Source organism: Globicephala melas, chromosome 10 (assembly GCF_963455315.2).
Source record: "Globicephala melas chromosome 10, mGloMel1.2, whole genome shotgun sequence".
Taxonomy (NCBI): Eukaryota; Metazoa; Chordata; class Mammalia; order Artiodactyla; family Delphinidae; genus Globicephala; species Globicephala melas.
Genome location: NC_083323.1, coordinates 41,673,149 through 41,697,794, shown reverse-complemented (window position 1 = coordinate 41,697,794; position 24,646 = coordinate 41,673,149). Strand labels below are relative to the sequence as shown.

Sequence of the window (24,646 nt, the reverse complement as noted above, 5' to 3'; positions counted from 1 at the left end):
GGATTCGGAAATAGCGGTCAGTTTCATCAAATTTTACAACTCGTAGACAAGGCAAATGAAATTCCATTATTATAAATCAGCCTCTTCCAAATAAAGTATGTGTCACAAAAAATCTACTGTGGTGAATTAATTCATCATAGAAATATTCAGCAGATGATAACAGTGATCTCAAGTATCTGTAAACCAAGGACACTTTCAAACAAAAGGCTGACTCCATCAACCTCAAAACATAAATTACAGTCAAATACACTTACTTAAAAAGAAGGTTTAAAAAAAACCTAACTCAAGTATAGAAAATATTTACCTTTACAATGAGCATATGGCATTGTCATTGCATAATCTTCGCCTCTATTCAAGAAAGTTAACCGTGCTTCTCCTTCTAATAGTGCAGATAATGAGTTTCCTGAAATAAATATTATTTTTTAAGTTTCACAAAAATAATTCAGCCAATTCAAAACAAACAAAACATATTTAGGACACCTACCAGATATCTACAGTGGAATGTCTTAAAAATGTCTCAGTCTCAATGTGTCCAAACATATATTTGTTGTCTTATACCCAAAACATATTCGATCCATGTTCCTATTCTTACAAAACGAGTACTTTTAAAAGGTACTCGTTATATGTTTGTTGTGTTATTTTACATGAGGCTCTTAAAAAAAATCTTAAACATGTAGAACATGCCGTAAAACACTATTTCACTGTATAGCTTATTATGTCCTTTTTTGAATAAAAACATTATTTCTTATCTGTAAGACACATTACTTCGTTAAGTCCCAAGCTTTAAGTACGTATAATTGATATAATAACACTATGGCTAATTTAGAAAAAATTTAAAATATGCATAACCCACCAAAATGCAATTGATGATAAAATTTCATGGTATTTTCTTCTAGCTTTTCATATATATATATATATATATATATATATATATATAAATATATATATTTCCCCCATTGAGAGCTTTATTGAAGTATAATTTACATACAGTAAGTGACCCATTTTAATGGTGCATTTTGATAGTCTTAGCAATTGTATCCAGTCACGTAACCTCCACCAGCACAATCCCTGCTCCTTGGCAGTCAATCTTTTCCTCCAGCCCAAGGAAACCACTGGTCTGGTTTCTATCACTATAGTTTGGCCTATTTTAGAATTTTGTATAGATGGCATCATAGAATATGTAGTTTATTGTGTCTGATTTCTTTCACTTAGCAAAATATTTTTCAGACTCATCCATGTTATTGTATCATCATTTCATGCCACTTTAACAATACTGAAAAATCTAATGTATGAACATAGTATATCTCTCCATTTACTTATCTTCTTTAATTTTCCTCAGCAATGCTTTGTAGTTTTCAGTGTACAGGTCTTATATATCTTTCATTAAATTTACTCTTAAATATTTTATTTTTAAGATACTATTGTAATCAGAGTTGTTTTTTAAATTCCATTCTGCAAGTGTACATTTCTAGTATATAGAAATACAATTGATTTTTGTATTTTGATCATGTATCCTACAACCTTACGAAATTCACTCATTAGTTCTAGTAGTATGGTGGTATATTTCAGAGGATTTTCTATATAGATCAGGTATGTATGTGGTTTAACTTCTTCCTTTCTAATCTGTATGCTTGTTCTTTAACTTGCCTACTGCATTGGCTAGGACTTCTAACAGAATTTCATACAGAAGTGGTGAGAGTGAATATGCTTGCCTTGTACCTGACCTTAAGTAAAAATTGTTCTATTTTCAACATAAGAGTATTAAGTTGGCTATTTATTTTTCATAGATACCTTTAATTTAGTCCTAGTTTGTTGAGAGCTTTTATCATGAATGGATATTGAATTTTGTCAAATGCTTTTTCTGAATCTATTAAAATGATATGATTTTCCTTTATTCTATTAACATGAATTACACTGATTGTTTTTCAGGTGATATGCCAACCTTGTATTTGTGAGATAAACCCCACTTGATCATGATATATTATCTTTTAAATATATTGATCATGACATATATCATTTTTAGATATCCAATTATGTGTGTGTATTACCGTTTATATATATATTGATTTGTTACTAATTTGTTAAGGATTTTTGCAGGTATATTCAAGAAAGATGTTGATCTACAGTTTTCTGATAATGTCTGCTTTGGGGATAATGTCTGGCCTCATAAAATAGCTGAAAAGTGTTTCCTTCTCTTCTATCTTCTGTAAGAAGCTGTACAGAATTGGCATTATTTCTTCCTTAAATATTTACAAGAACTCAAAATATCTGGGCCTGGACCATAACTTTTTTATAATTCTTTTTTAAATTAGTTATTTTTGGCTGCATTAGGTCTTCTTTGTTGTGTGTGGGCTTTCTCTAGTTGCAGTGAGCGGGGGCTACCCTTTGTTGCAGTGCGCTGGCTTCTCACTGCGGTAGCTTCTCTTGTTGCAGAGCACGGGCTCTAGGCGCGCGGGCTTCAGTAGTTGTGGCTCGCGGGCTCTAGAGCACAGGCTCAGTAGTTGTGGTGCACGGGCTTAGTTGCTCCACGGCATGTGGGATCTTCCCAGACCAGGGCCCGAACCCATGTCCCCTGCATTTGCAGGTGGATTCTTAACCACTGTGCCACCAGGGAAGCCCTGGACTATATCTTTGAAGGAAGATTTAAAATTACTAATTCAATTTCTTCCACTGATTTAAGGCTATTATAATTTTACATTTCTTCTTGGGTCGGTTTTGGTAATTTGTGTTTTTTAAGGGATTTGCCTGTTTCATCCAAGCTGTCAAATTTATTGTCATAAAATTATCCATAATATTTCCTTATCATCTTTTCAGTGTCTGTAGGATCCGTAGTGATTCTGCTCATTTTATTCCTGATTTGTATTCTTTATTTTGATCAGTCTAAAAGCAACTCTTGGGTTCCCTGATTTTCTCAATTGTCTGTCCACTTTCTACACTGATGTCTGCTCATTATTATTTCCTTTCTTCTACCCACCTGAAATTTGATTAGCTTTTTCTAACTTCATAGGGTAAAAAAGTTAGATCACTGATTTGGTTCTTTCTTTTTTTTCTAATTTAAAGTTATAAATCTCTCTCTAAGCACCCCTTTTGCTGTATCCTACAAATTTTGATATGCTGTATTTTCATATAATCTAGTCTTAAATATTTTCTAATTTCTCTTGTGATTTCTTCTTTGGCCCATGAATTATTTAGAAGTGTGTTATTTAATTTCTAAATATTTGGAGTTTACCTCGATATCTTGTCATTTATTTCTAATTCTATTTCATAAAGGTTGCAGAACATATTCTGTATGATTTCCATCTTTTGAAATTTATGGAGAGTTGTTTTATGGTCAAACATGTGATCTATACCAGTGAAAAACCATAGGTGTACTTGAACACAATGTGTATTCTGTAACTGTTGCCTGTAATGTTCTAGAAATATCAATTAAGGTAAGGTGTTGATAGTGTTTTTCAGGTCTATATGTCTTTGCTTATATTTCATCTAGTTGTCTTATCATCTGCTGAGGAGACAGTGTTAATCTAAATATGATTTTGGAATTGCCTATTTCTCCCCCTAATTGTTTTTGCTTCATGTATTTTGAGGTTCTATGATTTGATATACATTTGTGATTATTATGCTTTCCTGACGTACTAAACCTTTTATCATTATGAAATACTCCTTTTTTATCTCTTTAAAACTTTTTGTCTGTAAAGTTTATTAATATAGCCACTCAATCATACTTGAACTTAATGTTCACATAGTTTAGCTTTTAATTTTTTCTATCCATATACTTTCAACCTATTTGTGTCTTTACACTTAAAGTGGATCTATCCTTGCTGTTTTATTCAATCTGACAATCTGTCTTTAAATTGGATTATTTTGACCATTAACACTGATATAATTACGATGGGTTTTTTATCTGCCATGTTACTGTGTATTTTCTATTGTTCCTCTCTGATTTTTATGCCTTGATCAAGTTTTCCTGCTACTTTAAAAAATAATTTGAATTTTTTTTTAGAATTTCATTTCAATAATCTTATTGGCTTTTTACTTATGCTTGTCATTATTGTGTGGATGTGTGTATGCTCATGTGCACACGCACATGCTCTAAAATAGCGTTTCTCAACAGTGGCGCTACTGCTATTTTGGGTTGGATAATTCTTTGTTGTGGTGGGTTGTCCTGTGCATTGTAGGATATTTAGCAGCATCCCTGGCCTCAAACTACTGGATATACCAACTGGAAAACCAAAATATCTCTGGCCATTGCCAAATGTCTCCTGGGCCCCAAAGTTGAGGACCAGTGCTTTAGGGATTACAAATATTTATCTTTAAAATTTCACACGCCACTTACAATTAAATTAACCACTTTTATAAAATGTAGAAACTTTGCAATCTGTATGTCCACTTTCCTTTAAGCCTTTATGCTATAGTTATATCTGCATATGCTATAAAATTCACAAGGCAATGTTAACATTCTTTGTTTTGAACAGTAATATATATTATAAACAAATTGAGAAGAAAAAGTAAGAAAAAATGTCTTTTGGATTTACTAGATACTTATCATTTCTTACAATCTTCTGTCCATTCTGAGGATCTGGGTTTTTATTTAGTATCATTTACCTTTAGCTTGAAGAACTTTATTTAGCTTTTCTTGTAGTATGACTCTTCTGGCAACAAATTCTTTTAGTTTTATTTTATCTGAAAATGACTTTATTCTTGAAGAATATTTTCTTTCAACACTATAGAGATGTTCCATTTCCCTGAGTTCTTCACAGATTCTAATAAGAAGTTGGCCATTACAGAATCATTATTTCCCTGAATGTATTATACTGCTTTTCTCTTTTTGTTTTCAAGATTTGTCTTTGATCTTTGGCTTTAAATAGTTTGAGTACATTGTGTCTTGGCTTAGCCATCTTTTTTGTTTTTTTTCCCTAACCACTAGACTGTCAGGAAATTCCCTGTATTGCCTTCTCTAGGACATTGATGGATTCCCACTCCACCAGTTTTCTAGAACTCGAAGTTAAAGAAGTGGGAGTTGGGAACTTCTCTGGTGGTCCAGTGGTTAAGACTGCACTTCCACTACAGGGGGCATGGGCTCGATCCCTGGTTGGGGAACCAAGATCCCGCATGCATTGGTTTAGCCATCTTAATGTTTATTCTGCTTGGTATGCTTTGAGCATCTTGAATGTGTAAATTTATACCTTTCGTTATATTTGGAAAACTTTTGCATCAACTCATTTTTTTTAACATCGTTATTGGAGTATAATTGCTTTACAATGGTGTGTTAGTGCCTGCTTTATAACAAAGTGAATCAGCTATACATATACATATATCCCCATATCTCCTCCCTGTTGCATCTCCTTCCCACCCTCCCTATCCCACCCCTCTAGGTGGTCAAAAAGTATCGAGCTGATCTCCCTGTGCTATGCGGCTGCTTCCCACTAGCTATCTATTTTACGTTTGGTAGTGTATATATGTCCATGCCACTCTCTCACTTCGTCCCAGCTTACCCTTCCCCCTCCCTGTGTCCTCAAGTCCATTCTCTACATCTGCGTCTTTATTCCTGTTCTGCCCCTAGTTTCTTCAGAACCAATTTTTTTTTTTTTTAGATTCCATATATATGTGTTAGCATGTGGTATTTGTTTTTCTCTTTCTGACTTACTTCACTCTGTATGACATACTCTAGGTCCATCCACCTCATTACAAATAACTCAGTTTCGTTTCTTTTTATGGTTGAGTAATATTCCATTGTATATATGTGCCACATCTTCTATATCCATTCATCTGTCGATGGACACTTAGGTTGCTTCCATGTACTGGCTATTGTGAATAGAGCTGCAGTGAACATTGTGATACATGACTCTTTTTGAATTACGGTTTTCTCAGGGTATATGCCCAATAGTGGGATTGCTGGGTTGTACGGTAGTTCTATTTTTAGTTTTTTAAGGAACCACCATACTGTTCTCCATAGTGGTTGTATCAATTTACATTCCCACCAACAGTGCAAGAGGGTTCCCTTTCTCCACACCCTCTCTAGCATTTATTGTTTGTAGATTTTTTGATGAAGGCCATTCTGACTGTTGTGAGGTGATACCTCATTGTAGTTTTGATTTGCATTTCTCTAATGATTAGTGATGTTAAGCATCATCAATTCATTATTTTCCTGTTCCATTTTCTCTCCCCTTCTGGGACTCCAGTAACACATATGTTAGACCACGTGATATTATATAACAGATATCTGAGGCTCTGTTCATTTTTTAATATAATTTTTCTCTGTGCTTTCCACATTGGATTTCTATTTATCTATTTACAAGCTCACTTATTTTCTTCTCTATCATCTCCACTCTGCTGTAAAGTTCACTCTATGAATTTTTAATTTAAAATACTGAATTTTTCAGTTCTAGAATTTCTATTTAATTTTTGAAATATATCTATTTCTACTTTTCTTCTAAGCTGTACAATTTTTTCATTCACTGTGACCATATTTTCTTTTACTTATTTAAGGGCACTTATTTTAGCCACTTAAAAATCCTTGTGTGCTACTTCCAACAGTATATCCTGGGGTTTGTCTCAGTTGATTTTCTTTTCCTTTGAGAATATGTTCCATTTTCCTGGGTCTTTAAGTTAGGTAATTTTGTATTCGATTCTGGACATTATAAATGTTGAGTTGTAGAGACTCTGAATTCTATTATTTTTCTCCAATGAAAGTTGTTCTTTTGTCTTAGCATGCAATTATTCGATTGGACTCAAATTACGAACTTTGGTTTTTTTTTTGGGTGGCAGTTTTGTTCTGGATTTAGCCAGAGAGGTAGGCAGAGAGAATTCAGGATCCCCTCTCTGGCTCTTTTACTTTTCAGGTTCCTGTTCTCTGTCCAGTGGCCACAGTTTCTCCAAATTTAGTGTTTGGTTCCCCAGGTCAGAAAGGCTGCAATGTTTCCACCAGTTTACCCTGCTAACTGTACCTGACCTGAGGCTGAAAGTCACGGAAACGAGGATTCATTCTGTATAATTTCTGTTGTATGACTGTGGACTTTCCACTAAATTGGCCTGCAATTGCTCTCTTGAAAGTTTTCACATATTAATAGCTGCTTTCTGTATTAGGGCCAGATGTCCAGAGGAGAAGGACTGGTCTAGTAGGACCTTATTCAGACACTGTTGTTCACATACATTCTTAACACATTTCTCTCTTAAAATCATTTCTCTCTTATTATATAGTATTCATAACCATACTATATCTTAAAATAACTGAATGTTCTCTTATTTTAAAGGAAATACTTGCTCTTTGTGGGAAAGTTGAAAAATCCAACGATAATTACCCATAATTCCATCATTCAGGTTAATCATGAAATCTTGATATAATTCCTTGCATCTTTTTTTCCTATATATGAATGTATACATGTTTTAAAGCAGAGTTGACTCAGAGCATATATGTACTCTGCTTTTCACTTAACATTATATCATAAGCCATTTCAGATTTTACTTCACATTAGAATTACCTGAGGAGATTGTAAAAATGTATATTCTTGGGTTTCCCTGGTGGCACAGTGGTTAAGAATCTGCCTGCCAATACAGGGGACAGGGGTTCGAGCCCTGGTCTGGGAAGATCCCACATACCGCAGAGCAACTAAGCCCATGCACCACAACTACTGAGCCTGCGCTCTGGAGCCCACGAGCCATAACTACTGAGCCCGTGTGCTGCAACTACTGAAGCCCGTGTGCCCAGAGTCCGTGCAATGCAACAAGAGAGGCCACCACAGTGAGAAGCCCACGCGTCACAACAAAGAGTAGCCCCCGCTCGCCAAACTAGAGAAAAGCCCCGCGTACAGCAACAAAGACCCAATGCAACCAAAAATAAAATAATATAAATAAATTTATATTAAAAAAGAATATACTTGAGCCCAGTGATTTTGATTTGGTAAGTCAAGATTGGGATTCAGGACTCCAAAATTTTAACTGATACTCTGATTATGAAATTGATGGTTTATGCATACCGTTTGAAAAACAAGAGCAGTTCTCCCAAATGATGATAAATTATTCAACCCATAGCAAAGTGACTAAGTACTTATATTTTATCTGCTCTGCAGAATATCAGAAAGCCATTTAAAAATGAATGGTTCTTAGGGCAAAGACTAGTGGTACAAGAAAAAACAGATCCATAGATCCAAGAAGATAGCCCTTGAAATAGAAAATAATGGCATTAAAAAACAGTGATAAATAAACCAAATACTGAGAAAATTTATTGGCTTTTGGGAAGAGAAAGTTATGCTCTTGCTTCACTTCATACACACTATATACAAAGAAATAAATTTCAGGCAAACTAAAGAGCAGTGAAAGCATAAAAATATGAGAACATGTGAGCGAATTATTATATAAGCTGAAGAGAGAAAGGGTTTTCTAATTGTGACACCAAAAGCAAAAACCAGCAAAGGAAAAACTGATAATTTAGTACATCAAAATGTCAAGAGAGGGCTTCCCTGGTGGCGCAGTGGTTGAGAGTCCGCCTGCCGATGCAGGGGACACGGGTTCGTGCCCCGGTCCGGAAGGATCCCACGTGCCGCGGAGTGGCTGGGCCCGTGGGCCGTGGCCGCTGAGCCTGCGCGTCCGGAGCCTGTGCTCCGCAGCGGGAGAGGCCACAGCGGTGAGAGGCCCGCGTACCGCAAAAAAAAAAAAAAATGTCAAGAGACTAGTTGTTAAGAGGAATATACTCTATCCAGATGTCATTAAATTTAACTTAATTTAGATTCAAGAAAATGAACTAATTCCTAAAACAATATAAACTATCAAACTCTCCTAGCAAGAAGTTTCTATATGGGCAAGTCAATAACCAAAGAAGAAATGAGGAAGTTACCAAAAAATTGTCCCTACAAAGTTTGAATTTAGTAAATTCTTTCAAATTATAAAGGAACAGATAGTTCTGATATACACAACTGTATGTACTATAACATAGAAAAAAGAAGGCCAGCTGCTGAAGTAATTGCAGAAAGTGAGCTATGTACCTGGTATTCAATAAAAATTCTACAAGGGTAGAACACATATTCACTAAAGTCATTTAAACTATAGTCAGGGTAGGGGCATGGAGGGATGGAGGGTTCAGTGGGGAGGGAATAACCCAAATATACGTAACCTTCAGAAGAAAATGATCACCCTCTGAAACAAGCAAAATATAAAACTAGGCAAAAAAATCAAACCCAAAACCCAAACAAAGCAAGCATCAAGGGATGATTTGTTTGTTTGAATTGTCACAGGTTTTAGATTAAGGTTTCCTACTGTACATATTTATTTTCCCTTGTACTTAAAAAAGTTTTTGTTAGTATGTTACTTGATCCAAGGTTAAATATCATTACTGACTGACCCTGGACTAAGTATTCTAACTGTATTTGGATGCTTTCTCCTCTTTTCAAAGACTAAAACAAAACAAAACATTATGGCCTAAAATGGTTAGCTGTAGTGGGCAATCATTATTCTGTCTTTCGATAAGTGGTACTTGTGGTAAATTTACACGTACGTGATGAACACTTAAATAACATGAGTCATATCTCTATTTATGAATGAGCAAAGAAAAACAACAGAAAAAGAAAGGTCATTACCCAAGTAAAAATGGTAAATTGACATATAAATTCCTGGCTGAAAACAGCCCAAGACATTGTCTGTATAAAAGCTCACCAGGAAATACTACCTTCCAGAAAAGCATATAGATTGAGACACGGGTAAACTCACCATAGAACTTGGACTTAGCCAGGATACTACCACTAAGGCAAAATCCATCTTTTCGGTTACTAACATAAAAGGCAGATATTGGTGGATGATGGGACACCTATTGAATACAGGAAAAATACATTAAAATATAATAATATAAGCATATTATTGTGATATTATCAAAAGTTCAAGTCTTAAAAGCATACTCTAATAATGAATTAAAAGAAACATTTGGTAAGTAGTAAAATTAAATATTGATGATTATAGTAACCAATCTCCAAGATGTATCTGAAGGAAACCCACCTCCTGGTATTCACACCATTAAGGTGAGCTTCTCTTACACTGTACCAAAGTTAGTTTGTGTGGAAGTAATAGTATATCACTTCTGAAATTAGGTTATAATGCAGCATGTACCTTGGTGTGTGTGTGTCTCTCTCTTGAAGATCATTAGCTCTGAAAGGCCAGCTTCCATGTTATGAACAACTCTATGGAGAGGCCCATGTGACAAGGAACTGAGTACTCTTGTCAAAAGCCATGTGATGAGCTTGGAAGCAGAATCCTCCAGCCCAGGTAAGCCTTCAGATGATTGCAAAGCTGGCTGATATCTTGACCTCAACCTCAGGAGAGATCCCGAGCCAGACCACCCAGCTAAACAGTTCTCAGATTCCTGAACATCACTGCATGAGATAATAAATGTTTTTTGTCTTAAGCCATTAAGTTTTGAATTTGTTATACAGCAATGAATAACTAATACAGTGGTTATTCTTCATGTAGATTACTGAATAGACCGTAGGAAACTAACAAAAGCTTTAACAAATATTTTAATAATTAATATTGCAAAATGTATACATCATGTTTTTTGAAATGAGACAAAACTAAAATCAAATGCTTCTCAAGCTTCTCAACTTAGTGAAGAATTATAGTGAACTAAAATACAAGACAGTATAATCATTAATTAAAAAAAATTAATACAGATAAGTGGTTTCAATCTGAGGAGTATATCAAAATCTCTTGGGAAGAGGAAGGTTTTTCAAATAACACATAGTCTTCTCATCCTCCTTACATTCTGTATATGAAAGGTAAGCAGGTCAGGATTTGTTTAGATGAAGAATAGCTGGGAAGATATAATAGGGTGGGAGAATTAAATTTAAAAATAATGAGGCAAAAAGTGCAATATCAGATTACCTAATTGTGAATCTGTGGAGAGCTTAAAAAGGCATGTAATTTGAGATAAATTTAGAAAGATATGGAGGACCCTGAATGTCAGAGAAATGGGTGTAAATTTGATTTAGGAACTGGGGAACCACTGAAGTATTTGGTCCAAAAAATGGAGGGGGGGCAGAGCAATAAAAATAAAGATTTATTTTTTATCGTAGGATTCCATGACTGTAAGAGAGTATGTAGCTTAAGAGTATGGTATTTAGTAGTCAGTACCAAGAGGTTAAAATCTTACCAAATGTTCGCTAGTAAGAAAGGTTATAATCAACAGTGAGTTTACTGAGTTAACATTTTCTATAAAAAAATCTGAATAACTTCCAAATCAGTTTTATTTCTATAACATGGATTTCTAATACCTGTTCAGCAATATAAAAAGTTTTGCTGTTTGTTCTGGGATGAATCCACAAACAACGGAAAGTCTCACCAAGTATAGGATTATAAGGTTTCTTCAGTCCCTAGTAAAAAACATACAAGTTTCAAATTATAAATATGGAAGAGTCAAAGTACTAACTTAAACCAGTCAAGATAGGCTTAACTGTATCATCTGGGAACTATCCTTATAAAATTTCCCAGTAGTAACATGAAATAAAATTAAATGACTTCAATCATAATACAGGTCTAAATAACCAAGTATTTTGCAATTCTGCTAACTGAAAGAGGCCCTGCAATGCAATTATTAATAAATAATCTAAAGATAACATAAAGAATAAAGAACACATATAAGGCTATAGAAAGTAAAACAAACATTACCTTTGGCTTTTTATAGAATCCTGACAAATACCATTTTACTACTTTCTTCAAACGGAAATAAGGATTTTCTTCAAGAGCAGCCCTAAAAAATAAAATGATATACGCAAAAATTTTACAGAACATATCACAAATTCTCCCTCATATTAATCAACAATTGAATATGAGATATGACTGGAAAGCATAATTCATTTTCAAAATAGATGGCAAAAACAACCATATAAATCAGTTTGCAAGAATCACTTTTCATAATCTGGTTACTTTTCTGCCCATTTTTAACCCCATCTTTAGTCTTCAACCTCCCCTATGTGCTACCAACTGATTTTCCAGAGTGAACTAACTGTACAAATATAACAGATAATCAAAGAATAATTTTCATTTTAAAACAGGCATTTTCAAAAGCCATGACTCACCTGTCCCCTTGCCCTTCTGCTAATTCTATGAACATTGCAAAACACTGATTGTGTTTTTCAGGTGAATTCTGTTTGTGTATATATATGTATATATGGCAATTTATTTATATTACTCCCTTCAAGCATGTCTGAAGGTCCAATGTGGTGATTTTTGAAGATGAAGTGTGAGATGGAAGAGGCTAGGCCTAGGCTCGCCGACAACTGTGCCAAGTTGAAAATACTGAACTTTTCGGGAGTTAACATCCCTCTGATTGCTCTCTTCTTTTCTTGGTTTAAATTCTCTTACTACACAATTTATTTACAGCTTTACATGTATGTAGAATGCACAGTTCAAAACTCAAAGCAATATAAAGAAGTACACAGTCTTGCTATTGCCCCATCTCTCCATACTCTTCCTACTTAACCTCCCATAGGCAACCTTTTTTTTTAGCTGCTTCTTTTTTTTTTTTGGCCGCACCACGTGGCATATGGGATCTTAGCGCCCTGACCAGGGATCAACCAGGGATCTAACCCGCGCCCCCTGCAGTGGAAGCACAGAGTATTAACCACTGGACTGCCAGGGAAGTCCCTAGTTGCTTCTTTCCATATAGTTTTCTTGAAGTATAAAGAAGCAAATATAAATATGTAGTCTTTTTTTTCTTTGGCTGTGTTGGGTCTTCATTGTGGTGCGTGGGCTTCTCAGTGTGATGGCTTCTCTTGTTGCGGAGCACGGGCTTTAAGCACACGGACTTCAGTAGCTGCAGCATGGGGGCTCAGGAGTTGTGGCTCGTGGGCTCTCGAGCGCAGGCTCAGTAGTTGTGGCTCACAGGCTTAGTCGCTCTGCGGCATGTGGGATCTTCCTGGACCAGGGATCGAACCCGTATCCTCTGCACTGGCAGGAGGATTCTTAACCACTGTGCCACCAGGGAAGTCCCAAATATGTAGTCTTTTTCTTAAAAAAAAAAGGGGAACAAACTAAATGCATTCTTCTGTATCTTGCTTTTTACACACACACACACACACACACACACACATACACACACACTCCTGAAGATCCCTCCAAATCAGTTTATAGAGTTCTTCCTTAGTGTGGATGTACCATACATTACTTAACCAGTCAACTGTGGCTGGACACTTGAGTTATCTAACCTTTTGCTGTTCCAAACCCTGCTGCAACAATTTTGTATATATGTCATTTTGTACATGTGGAGTTGTATCTGTAGGAGATATTCCCAGAAGCAGGATTACTGGATCAAAGGATTGAATACATTTATAATTTTGGTAGATACTGCCAGATGCCTTTCTAATGCACTGTGCTAGTTTGTATGACCCAACAGCAGTCTATGAGTGCCACACAACCTTGGCAACAGTGTGTGTTGCCAGAAGTGCAACCTTTTAATTTGGGAAAATGGTCATCTCTCAAGATCTTACTGTGATTCATAGGAACCTGCCTCATATTCTGAGGGAAATACATTTCTAGATAGATAAAAGGAAGCAGAACTGGGGTATAAAAGCATCTAGATTTTTGGTCAAAGTGATGGATGGAAAATAGATCTTATTATGGTTTGAATTTGCACTTTTCTTATTTTAAGTGAAGTTTACATGTTTAAGGACTTTTTTTTTTTTTTTTTTTTTTTGCTGTACGCGGGCCTCTCACTGCTGTGGCCTCTCCCGTTGCGGAGCACAGGCTCCGGACGCGCAGGCTCAGCGGCCATGGCTCACAGGCCCAGCTGCTCCGCGGCATGTGGGATCTTCCTAGACCGGGGCACGAACCTGTGTCCCCTGCATTGGCAGGCGTACTCTCAACCACTGCGCCACCAGGGAAGCCCTTAAGGACTATTTTTATTACTTCATTTTTAAACTGCTTGGTCATTTCCTCCACTTCTTTTTCTATTAGGTTATTGATCATTTTCATTCACTAAGAATTTCTTTTCATAGAATTTCTTTTCATTCACTAAAATAAAAAGAGCCCTTGTTATTTTAGGGAGCTTAACACTTCATTTATGACTTAATTTGCAAAAATCTCCCACAGTTTACGAATTATCCTTTGAATCAGCTTCTTTTTTCTTTCTTTTGCAATGTTCATTAATGCAACTAATAGACCAGTAATGCAATGAATAAACTGAATACAGGTATTAATGCAGAATCTAAAAATCAGGTCACAGGGCCAGAACCTAGTATCTTAGAAAACACAGCGCCTTGAAACTGCTGCTGGAATGGGGGCAGCAAGTGAAACCTGGAAAAGTATGATTGTCCAAGAAACTGCTGGGAAAGAGGTAGGCAGCTCCTCCTCCACCTCCCTCATGCCTGCCTTCTTCAGAATTACTCCCAGGATCAGCTGGCAGGAAGAAAAGCAAAGGTGAGAGTGGGGATTTATGCCATGTGCCAGCAGTTAGTAGGATGTTCCAGTTGTGATAAGCTGCACATGCCTCACTGCATGCAGAGAGAATAAGCACAAACAAAAGCAGAAGCCCCAGGATGGGACCTGAAGGAGGACTTAGGTGGGGGAGAACCAAGAATGCCAACCAGCTCTCCCCGTGTTAGGTCAATGCACAGGTCAGGGAGCCTGTGATGGCAGTGCTGTCAAGGCAGGGGCAGAATTCCTGTCTTCCTCAAGCTTGTGATTTCTCCATTTGACCTCATAAATGGAAACATTACAGCGAAGTATTAAACCTGCTTCTTATTAAGGTCAACTACAGAAGTGGTGGAGAAGAGAGAGTGGCATCTCATTTGAGCCTGATTTTGGTACAGCATCACCACTGAAATCAGCACTCTGAAAATACTCGAAAACCATGAAGTATCTTTTATTTTAAGAAATGAGAATTTACTTACTCAGATAGGAAATCTGCATGATAGTAGTAATCTGAAAGTTTATCCAGGAAAGAACGGGGTTCCAAAATAAATGTAGGCAGAACCACCCTGGATAGGTCCATGCCAGGACGGACTTGTTTCAGTAGTGTCCAGATAAGGCTTTTGTTTTCTTCTGACACAGTTTCTGTTTGAGAAGCCTCACCTGCCTTTAGCAATTAACAAAAAATACTGAAATACTATATTTATTTCAGACACATAAATATGTAGATAAGACAGCTAATACTGAAAATATGAATCTTCTCTAAGACTATTCCAAGCAATCTTAAAATGTGAAAATAACCCATTAGGTAATAAGTCAACACCTATAAAATTTAGTAAAAGGGTAGTCGCAAGAGACACTAAATAAAGTGAATGATATATACAAAGAATCCATTACAAAAAAAATTATACTCTATTATTTTATACTATGTTTACTTCTATGCATTAGCAATAACAAGAAAGTTATAAATTCATGTTTCCCTACAATTTACTTTGTACCTGGCAATAACATCAAGGAGTATCTTATTTCAAAAGCAAACCTGAAGATGTAAACTCTAAATTTAATAGAATATATTGGTATTTGTGCAAGTATATGTGTTTAATTGTTTATAAATCTTGATATATTCATATGTATGCAACTTTTAAAATAAAATAGGTATTATATAAATACTATTCTCTTTCAGGAAAAGAAGAAATAGGTCACACAAATATCTTCAATTTCATCTGTAAATTTCCAAGAATTAGAAAATCAAAATCTCTGAAAATCACAGACTGTTACCTCTCCGAGTTCTTCATGGCTCTGTTCAGTGTAGGTAGTCTCCTTTAAAGGCTCAACAGGCTCAGGTTCAATGTATGAGTCATCTTGCCTTTCTGATGTATCTGTGTCACTTTCTTCACTTTTCCCCATCACCTCATTGTCAGACTCATCATGCTCTTGATCATTTTCTTTATCAGATTTATCAGAATACATATCTTGGTCCTTAAAATGCTGCCGTTCAATTTCACTATCATTTAACCTTAAGAGAAAGAATTATTAGGAGGAAGGATAAAGGAGGTTAAGAATATTTAATTTATAAATAAGAAGGATATGTAACACTTACTGAGAATTTACTATGTGAAGGGTACCATTCTAAGTGTTTTATATAGTTTAACTCATTTAATCATAAAATAGCCCTAAAAGTAAAATTATTACTCTCACTTCACAGATTAAAAAATGGAGGCACAGAGAAATTAAATTAAAACCTGGAAAATGCTAAAAGATGACACTCTGAGCTCTTTGCTTCTCTATCCTTTAGGTCTAAAATTTTCCAAAAGCAAAATTTTACACTATTCCTTGCTAGATTTTTTTCTTAGTTTTACAAACATCATCACTTGAATCAACCTATCACTTCTGGTCTAAAGAAAAACTTCAAGACAAGACCACTAGATTCTCAAGTGAACGCAAATGAATTATGACTTTCTACCTGTAAAGGTCTCCAAAGTCACTCATAATAAGTCCAAAAATAAAAGGAGAAATGTATAAGGTAATTATATCGATTTAATACTGGACTGAGGACTTCCCTGGTGGCACAGTGGTTAGGAATCTGCCTGTCAATGCAGGAGACATGGGTTTGATCCCTGGTTCGGGAAGATCCCACATGCCGCAGAGCAATGAAGCCTATGCTTCATGCAATGATGCCACAACTACTGAGCCTGCATTCTAGAGCCCGTGAGCCACAACTACTGAGCCCCTGTGCCACAACTACTGAGCCTTCACCCTAGAGCCTGCGCTCCGCAACTACTGAAGACTGCGCACCTAGAGCCTGTGCTCCGCAACGAGAGGCCACCAAAATGAGAAGCCTGCGCACCACAACAAAGAGTAGCCCCCGCTCACCGCAACCAGAGAAGGCCCACGCACAGCAACGAAGACCCAACGGAGCCAAAAGAAAGAAAAAAAAACAACTGGATAGGCTTAACCTTGAAAAAAACTCTATGGAGAACTGGAAATGGAAATTTCAGCTTAAGGAAATGAACCTATGGCCTAAAATTGTTAAGCTGCCATACCCAACCTTATTCTTACTTACAAGACTAGGGTTACTATTCTGCACAAAAAGGAAACAATTTTTTAAAAAAAATCACTTCCAGAATCAAACATTTTTTCAGAAATTTCTCATTTAAGAAAGTATCTGTGGGTTTCGTTTGGTATAAAAAATTTGTAAAGTACTTTACAAAAGAATACATGGTGCCGTTATATATAATAATTGACATTTTAACTATGCTGAGATAAGTTTAACAGAGTAGTCCTATTTGATTCTCTTTTAGTCTCTATTTTTCCAAAATCTTCTTATGTTTGGATTTTAATCAGACAACTTCTAACAGAAATTCATTTTTTAGAACACTTATTTTCTTTTTTCTCCTTTACAATCATATATTGCTGTCTTTGCTTTCTTACCATCTAGTCTCTCCTTAATCCCTCACAATCTGTTTTTTATTTTCTCTTTTATTTTGTTTTATCCTCTCTCCCCTTTGGCAACCTGTCCAGTTTCAAGACTTCATCATTTCTATTTGATGATTTCTGTTTGATGATTTCCCATGCATGCAAGAATAAGCTTCAGATTCATGTTTTTAAACGCTTGGTTGACCACATCTATATATACTGGGACCACTGCATCCTCAACATATCCAATATTTAATACATTATCTCCCAAATATGGTCCTTTTAAAAATTTTTTGTCATCTTCCCAGTTACTCAGGCTTAAAACTTGGTAATCTTTTTTTAACTTTACCCGTTTCCTGTCTCTTACATCCAAGGAGACTCTAAGTCTTGAAGGTAGGCTCCCATCCTTCCTCATCTCTGCAACATCAGTTCCTAGCTCATTTTCTGTCATATATCCAAATGAACGTGTTCATATGTTGATTCTACTTAATGGTAAAATCTGTTATATTGATCCTCTCCCTGATTCCCTAGCTGGATATTATGTTTTCACCCTCTAAATTCTCCTGATCCTATATTACCCTAAGACATCTCTCCTTTGGTTGTTTATGTCATTCTTTTCTTCCTACTATTTATAGTTGCTTGGCATTTTATCGCTTTCAAGCAAAACAAAACAAAACATCTCTCTAGGATTACATAGCTAGTAAACTGTTATACTGGATTCAAATTTAGGATCATATCTGATTCATTTTCCTATTCACAATGTGGTGAATTACAAAGAAAAGTGTATGGTATCTTACACAGAAAAGAGACTCAAAATTTTTTAATGAATAAATATGTGAAGCAGATGAATTTTAAGATCCCCAAATAAGAGCATTTAAGGATTACCTGGTATTCTATAATACCAGGGGAAAAGGCCCCAACAAAAACCCATTCCTATATCAGGTGCACCTCCCTCCCCCTCATCCTATCAGACTCCTACACTAGGATAAAACAAAGCTCCAGATTATAGATCTGCAAAGAAAGGATGTAAAAGATAAGGTAATGGTGGTTTTATTTATTTATTTTTGGCGGTTTTAAAAGAGAGTAAAGAAAAAGAGTCAAAGAAAAGGATAGGAAAAAAAAAAAAAGTTCAGCTCCGCTTACAGGGAAGCGAGGAGAGAAGCAGTCTAACTTTGAGGAGGGTAACGTCAATGCTGACAGAAATAAGTGGCTGCAGAGAAGCTGAGGGCTGGGGCCAGGGAGGAAAAGCTGAGGGCTGGGGCCAGGCAGGAAAAGCGGAAGTCTATTTTTCCTGCAAAGCAACAGAAGAGATCTGAACCTCAACCTTCGTTTCCTTGAAGAAAATTTTTTTTAGTATTAACTACAATGAATGCTTCAGGGGAAAAAAAAACCACAAATAGGATACAGTTCCAATTTGAAACACAATATAATAGGAGAATTCCACAAATACCAGGTAGAATAAGTCAAGTCCATTATAGAAAAAACAAAAAAGTGCTAATAGAACAACAGTAGAAGGACGGATTACATCTCATTTTTATGAGGCAAAGAAAGGCTTCGCATATGATATAATATTTGAGATTGAGATTGGCCTTGAAGAAAACACAGGAGTATGACGGAAGAAAAGAGCAAGGAGGACTAGACGTCATTCTTAATTGACGGAACACCAGGCACAAAGACAAGGTAGTTAGCATGGTTGTATTTAGGAAAGAACAAGTAATTCATATTAGCTGGAATCAAGGAAATAACTGTCTACACCTCACCAGAGCAACTCAACAAATTTTAAACCAGGCCATAGGGGTTTAAAGACAGCTAAGTTTCAATCCTAGATACAATACAAAAATTCTAGGCCTGCCAACTAACCTAGTGAATAACACAGTCTCGAAAATAATCACCAAATTAGTGGCAATATCTACTTACTGGAAGTTATCACCACTGTGGAGACTGTTAGCACGTAATAAGCCATACAAAGTCACATGTGTGCTCTCTGATGAGATGCTCAGGTCATGTTCCTTTCCTTCCCTGATCATTGTACGTTTAAGAAGACTAGAACATTTCAAAGCCAACTCCAAAGCATCCATCCAGCACCTTCCTAGAAAAAGACAGATTCATAAATAGTATAATTCAAGAAACTAGAAAAACTAGCATCCATCTTAATTTAACACTGTTAACTTTTAAACATACTATTATTTCTCTCAGAAACATGCACTGTAAAAATTAATTAGAATATAAAATCCTGCCAGGATGTCTTAATGCAATTTTTCAGTTTAATAAGTGCTTTTTACATTCTAAATATCTAGAAACCACTGGTAAATAAATAGCATTAACATACATTAGAAAATACATCTAATCTAAAATAAATGTACTTTATTTTTAAAAGCTTCAAACATTAACATGTAGAATAACTGAAGGTACCAAAAAGGTACATGAAATATACCTAAGGGATTATGTTTCTACTATAAACAAACTATCTAAAATAATATTTTGTTGTTGACAGGACATCTATCCCAGGTTTAGCACCAAAATTTTAAGTCAGAAAAATGCCTGTCTAATACTGTTATTAACTGCCATATTAGTTAGTAGAAACATTAATAACTTAATTTTGTGTGTGTGTGGTTGACTCTATGTATTTTAATTTTTGTTTATATTCGACTATAGTTGATTTACAATGTTGTGTTTCAGGTGCACAGCAAAGTGATCCAGTTATACATATACATATATCTATTCTTTCTGAAATTTTTTTTCCCATTTAGGTTATTACAGAATATTGAGCAGAGTTCCCAGTGCTCAACAGCGCTCAGCAGTAGGTCCTTGTTGGTATCTATTGTAAATATAATAGTGTGTATATGTCAATCCCCAAACTCCCAATTTATCCCTCCCCCCAATAACTTTATTTTTTTTAAATTAAAATTTAGAACAGTACTAGTAGAAAAAAAATGTTAATTGCTCTTAAAAGTCATATACATTTGTTTCAAGATATGGTGGCAATATCAGCCACATAAATCGTTTTCATAATGAAAGCTCATGCCTATGATATTTTAATTTAAAAAACAATCATCTAGTGAAAGTAAAGTTTAGAAGGTTACATGATTCCCTAGGCTAAGCTAGTCTACACTATAAAACATAAAAGTGAAGAAAAAATCCATTATCAATTATTAAAGTTTTAAAGTTACCTTGCTTTCATACAAATTATACCCTCCCTATATTTGTTTCAGGAATTAAATATTAAGTAATAAAGTATAGAATAGAAGTTTGTGTTTGAACGTCTTATGCAAAAAAGCAAAATAGTGTATACAGTGTCATGTTAATATTTAACGATAAAATATAAATAGTATTAAATGTACTTCTAAAATGACAAATCTTAATGAGTTACCACAGAGAATGCTAATCAAGTCAAAAAGGTGTTAATATGTCAATAAAGGATGAAGAAGAAAACTCCAGGCTGCTAGTTTATCACTCAATTATATAATGCTTCCTTCCTATTAGATTTCCCCATTTGTCAACCAAGTTGATGATATATTTAGTGTTCTAGGCAATTTATGATTATAATACGTCTGCTGCAAATTCCATACTAAATGCAGATTTCCCAAAGGAAAATGCAGCGATCTATAAAAGTATAGATCTATAAAAGTATATAGTATATTTTTAAGTGACTCTTAAAAATAAGGACCAAAATCCAATCCATCATTTGTATTTACCATCTGACTCTGAAGTAGCTCGGATGATCAAATAACTGCTAGGTAAGGGCTGAGTTATGGATCCAACTGCTTCACCTTTTGGACCCTTAAAAGCAGAATAAACAAAATAAATGGTGTACAGTATTATGAGATCTCAACTTTATATTATTCATAATTATCTGTAATAATCTAAGTGAGGCATGGATTATAATTTTTAAAAACAAACAAGCTTTAATTTCATGCTTCTTAAGAAAGCAAATGTTAAGTACTGAGGAAAGTTTTCCTCTTCCACAAAATTTACCTCCTTACCAGAAAACTTATAGTTAACTTATAGTTAACATTAAGCATTATCTCTGCATATTGTTCACATATTAAAGAGAAACCTAAAATTTCCCATATGAGACCAAATTTTAATTTAACAGAGAATTTCCATACTACAGAAACTATTAGATGAGAAATACTAAATTTCTGGAAGCCTAAAGAAACAGCTGGAAACTTATAAGAAAAAGAGAAATGAATTTTTACTAGGTCCAGGGAAAAATAATTTTTTAAGTTGTCAGATCAAAGAATAAAATGGATTTTAAGAAGCATAAACATTAGGAGGTAAAGATGGACATTTAAAGTGAAAAAAGTAGAAACAAATCAATACGATTTTAACAAATTCTATAATATCCCTTGGGTATTTTCAAATGGCTTTATAATTTATGGTCTAGTTCCTAGAACCAGTATAGAGTAGGACCTTGAGTCAGACTGCCTGGGTTTCAATCTTGATTCCATACTAGAAAAATTACTTAAGTAACCTCTTTAGGCCTCAATCTCTTTATCTGGGTAATGGGGGAATATTTGTATCCTCCTTACAGGAAATTTGTATCCTCCTTATCTCGTACCTTACAGGCACGAGAATTAAAAAAAGATTCCATATAACATGCTGAAAAGAGTCCCTGACACAAAGTAAAAATTTATAAACATTACTCTTTCCTAAGCATAGACATTGACTTTTAAGCTGCTTAAACAATGTCCTAAGTAGGTTTTGCTTGTGAAGAATATTCTGATGTTCATATAATTGTACAAATTTCCCTCCCACCAATATCTGGAATGAAATAACTTGACATTATAAGTATCTTTTAATGATTTTAAAATTCATTATAATTCTTACAATGCCTAAAAATAGTAGTAAAGAATAAATAATATACATATAAAAGATTTTGAAAGTAATTTTTTTTCACTTCAGAATGACATGATACAGAAATACAAGAGGTTTCATGGGTTAAATTCTTTCCCCTGTGGGAAGTATATAATCTCAGAATAAAACTAACTCTGTAATCCTAAATTTATTCCTGCTATGATTCCACACTACTGAAATAAAGGTTAAAAGCCCAGGTCTTTTCCTAGGTGTCTGTATATTGCCTAATTAAGCAATACCCAACAAATTAAAAAGCTGAAGCTACATTTAGTTCTAATCTCAATTAGGTTGTTTACCTAAAGGAGGAGTCCCAAAACTTTTATTCAAGTGTAACTGACTTTAGAAACTAAAACAATGATCGCTTTGTAAAAACTTAAGCTAGACTCATTTATTCAGTTAGCATGTACTGCCTGTCTACTGTTTGTAGAATTCCTTAGTATAATAGTTTATCAAATAGAGCATTTCTATTTTCTTGATTGTTTTTAAAACAAGGAGTGACCACGGTAATGCTTTTTAGTTATAAAAGCATTAGAGCTCCATCTTCAAAGAAAGCTGCCTCTCAAAAATATGTAGGACTGCTTCTGCTTATAGGCTTCCTATCACATATTTACATCACTACAGGAAAGACCACCAAAATAAATGGCAGCTTCTGTTCTAGGGAGTCTGACAATTTGATAAAGAGAAGAACACTCACAGTAAACAGGATACAATATTACAAAGCAAAGCTGGTAATTGCAAAGTAAAAGAACAGTACAAACAATCCCTATAGACAAGAGATAACAAGGTACAATATAAATTTGGGAAGCATTTTCTGGAGAAATTTTTAACTTAGATCTTAAAGGTAAACTAAGCATTTTGGTGCACATTTCATCGTGGGTAGAAACAGAAAGAGGAATAATGTGATTGAAGACAAAAACAAATTTATAAGTTCTGGCAGAGGACAGCAATCATTAATCATTCATTGATTTATCTCAGTTCTACTTATAGATTGTCATCTTTACCTCTCACCTATATAACAAGTGCTTACTTACCTTCACTGCCCAAATGGACTGCTCCAAAGGATGGAAAAGTTTAAAACAAAAGCCATCCTTTTTTGATGGACGCTCAATGATCTCACAGGCATTCAGAAGAACTGTTCCTACCCATTGACCATTTTTTTGGGTTTTATAGATCAGTAGCACACCAGGTTTCAACACACACCACAATTTGGTCCAGCTCTTTAGAGTACCACGAATCTACAAAAATATAAGTTTATTTAAGAAATAAACCTTTGTTTCTCTGCTCCACAAGATACTAATCAAATAGAGGCAAATAGGGTATTTTAATCTAAAATTTCCATAAAGTGTACACTTTAAATTCACTAGGTGTATGTTTGTTAAGCTACTAAATAGCAAGCACTGGAAATAAATGTGAAAACAGCATGACTCCTGCTTCTGAGGAACTTAAATTCTAGTGGGAGACTGCATCAACAATTTCAAAACAATGTACCAAGTAGAATGGTTTTCCTAGCCTTCCTGGCCAGGTCAGGGGCCATTAAAATATACTTTCCTAGTATAGGATATGGAGCTTAAAGACTTAGTAAGTAGAGCCAATATAAGTCAGAAGGTGTTTTCAGAATAATATCGAAGAAGACCCCCATATTACTTGAACTATCAAGGAAACTATCACTAGACTTCTATTTTAGTAAGAAAACTTCCATGACAGATCCCATAAGGATTTTAGGTTGGAGGTTGTACCTATCCTTGGGGAAGGTGAAAAGCTTTCACTGCTGGGGTGATTTTTAGGTGAAAGCCAGGTACTAAAACTTCCTGGGAGTCAGGGTCTTACAAGACCATTCTCAAAGTTAGTATTAGGCTAAAATATTCCTACCAAATATCCTACAGATAAGAATGATAAAGAGGATAGAGTGACTAAGATGACAGGAAATAAAAGTAAGTGGAAATAACCAGAGGCTAAAAGAATAAGAAATAGAAATAGCAATATGTATGTTGTTCTGCAAATTAATGCTTTTCAAATGGTAACTTTTACACTAACTTTGTCTCATATCTTCTCCAAAATGCAAATATACCAAGTCTACAATAATACTAAATGATAATTTGAACAGCAAACAAAATATTTCTTTACAGGACATCAATGAGACCAGCGGTCCGCAAACTTTCTGTCACCAGGGACCGGTTTCGTGGAAGACAATTTTTCCACAAAGAGGGGGGATGGTTCAGATGGTAACACAAGAGATGGGGAGCGGCAGATGAAGTTTCGCTCGCTCGTCTGCTGCTCACCTCCTGCTGTGCGGCCCGGTTCCAAACAGGCCGCGGACCGGTATTGGTCCGTGGTCTGGGGGTTGGGGACCCCTGGATTAGACTATATCATGTCACACAAATCAAAACGCATTTTTAAAAGAACTGCTATCCATATTTGACGTTATTTGATGTCAAGAGAGACAACATTAAGGTTTCTTCTCTCCATTAAGACTGGAACATAGATCCTC

The 24,646-nt window shown here is 35.2% G+C and overlaps 1 protein-coding gene across 4 annotated transcripts in view; it reads right to left on the bottom strand.

The window, feature by feature from the left end:
* The window catches only part of OSBPL8 (oxysterol binding protein like 8), a 192,487-nt gene that overhangs the window by 29,202 nt on the left and 138,639 nt on the right, over window positions 1-24,646 (bottom strand). For all 4 annotated transcript variants that reach the window (XM_030866229.3, XM_060305957.2, XM_060305958.2 and 1 more), the window contains 9 exons: window positions 23,190-23,393; window positions 20,997-21,081; window positions 19,219-19,390; window positions 15,664-15,901; window positions 14,868-15,052; window positions 11,647-11,728; window positions 11,253-11,351; window positions 9,700-9,796; window positions 305-403 (listed from right to left, as the gene is read on the bottom strand). In XM_030866229.3, coding sequence (XP_030722089.1) covers window positions 305-403; window positions 9,700-9,796; window positions 11,253-11,351; window positions 11,647-11,728; window positions 14,868-15,052; window positions 15,664-15,901; window positions 19,219-19,390; window positions 20,997-21,081; window positions 23,190-23,393 — 1,261 coding nt within the window. The remainder of the gene's footprint in view (window positions 1-304; window positions 404-9,699; window positions 9,797-11,252; window positions 11,352-11,646; window positions 11,729-14,867; window positions 15,053-15,663; window positions 15,902-19,218; window positions 19,391-20,996; window positions 21,082-23,189; window positions 23,394-24,646) is intronic.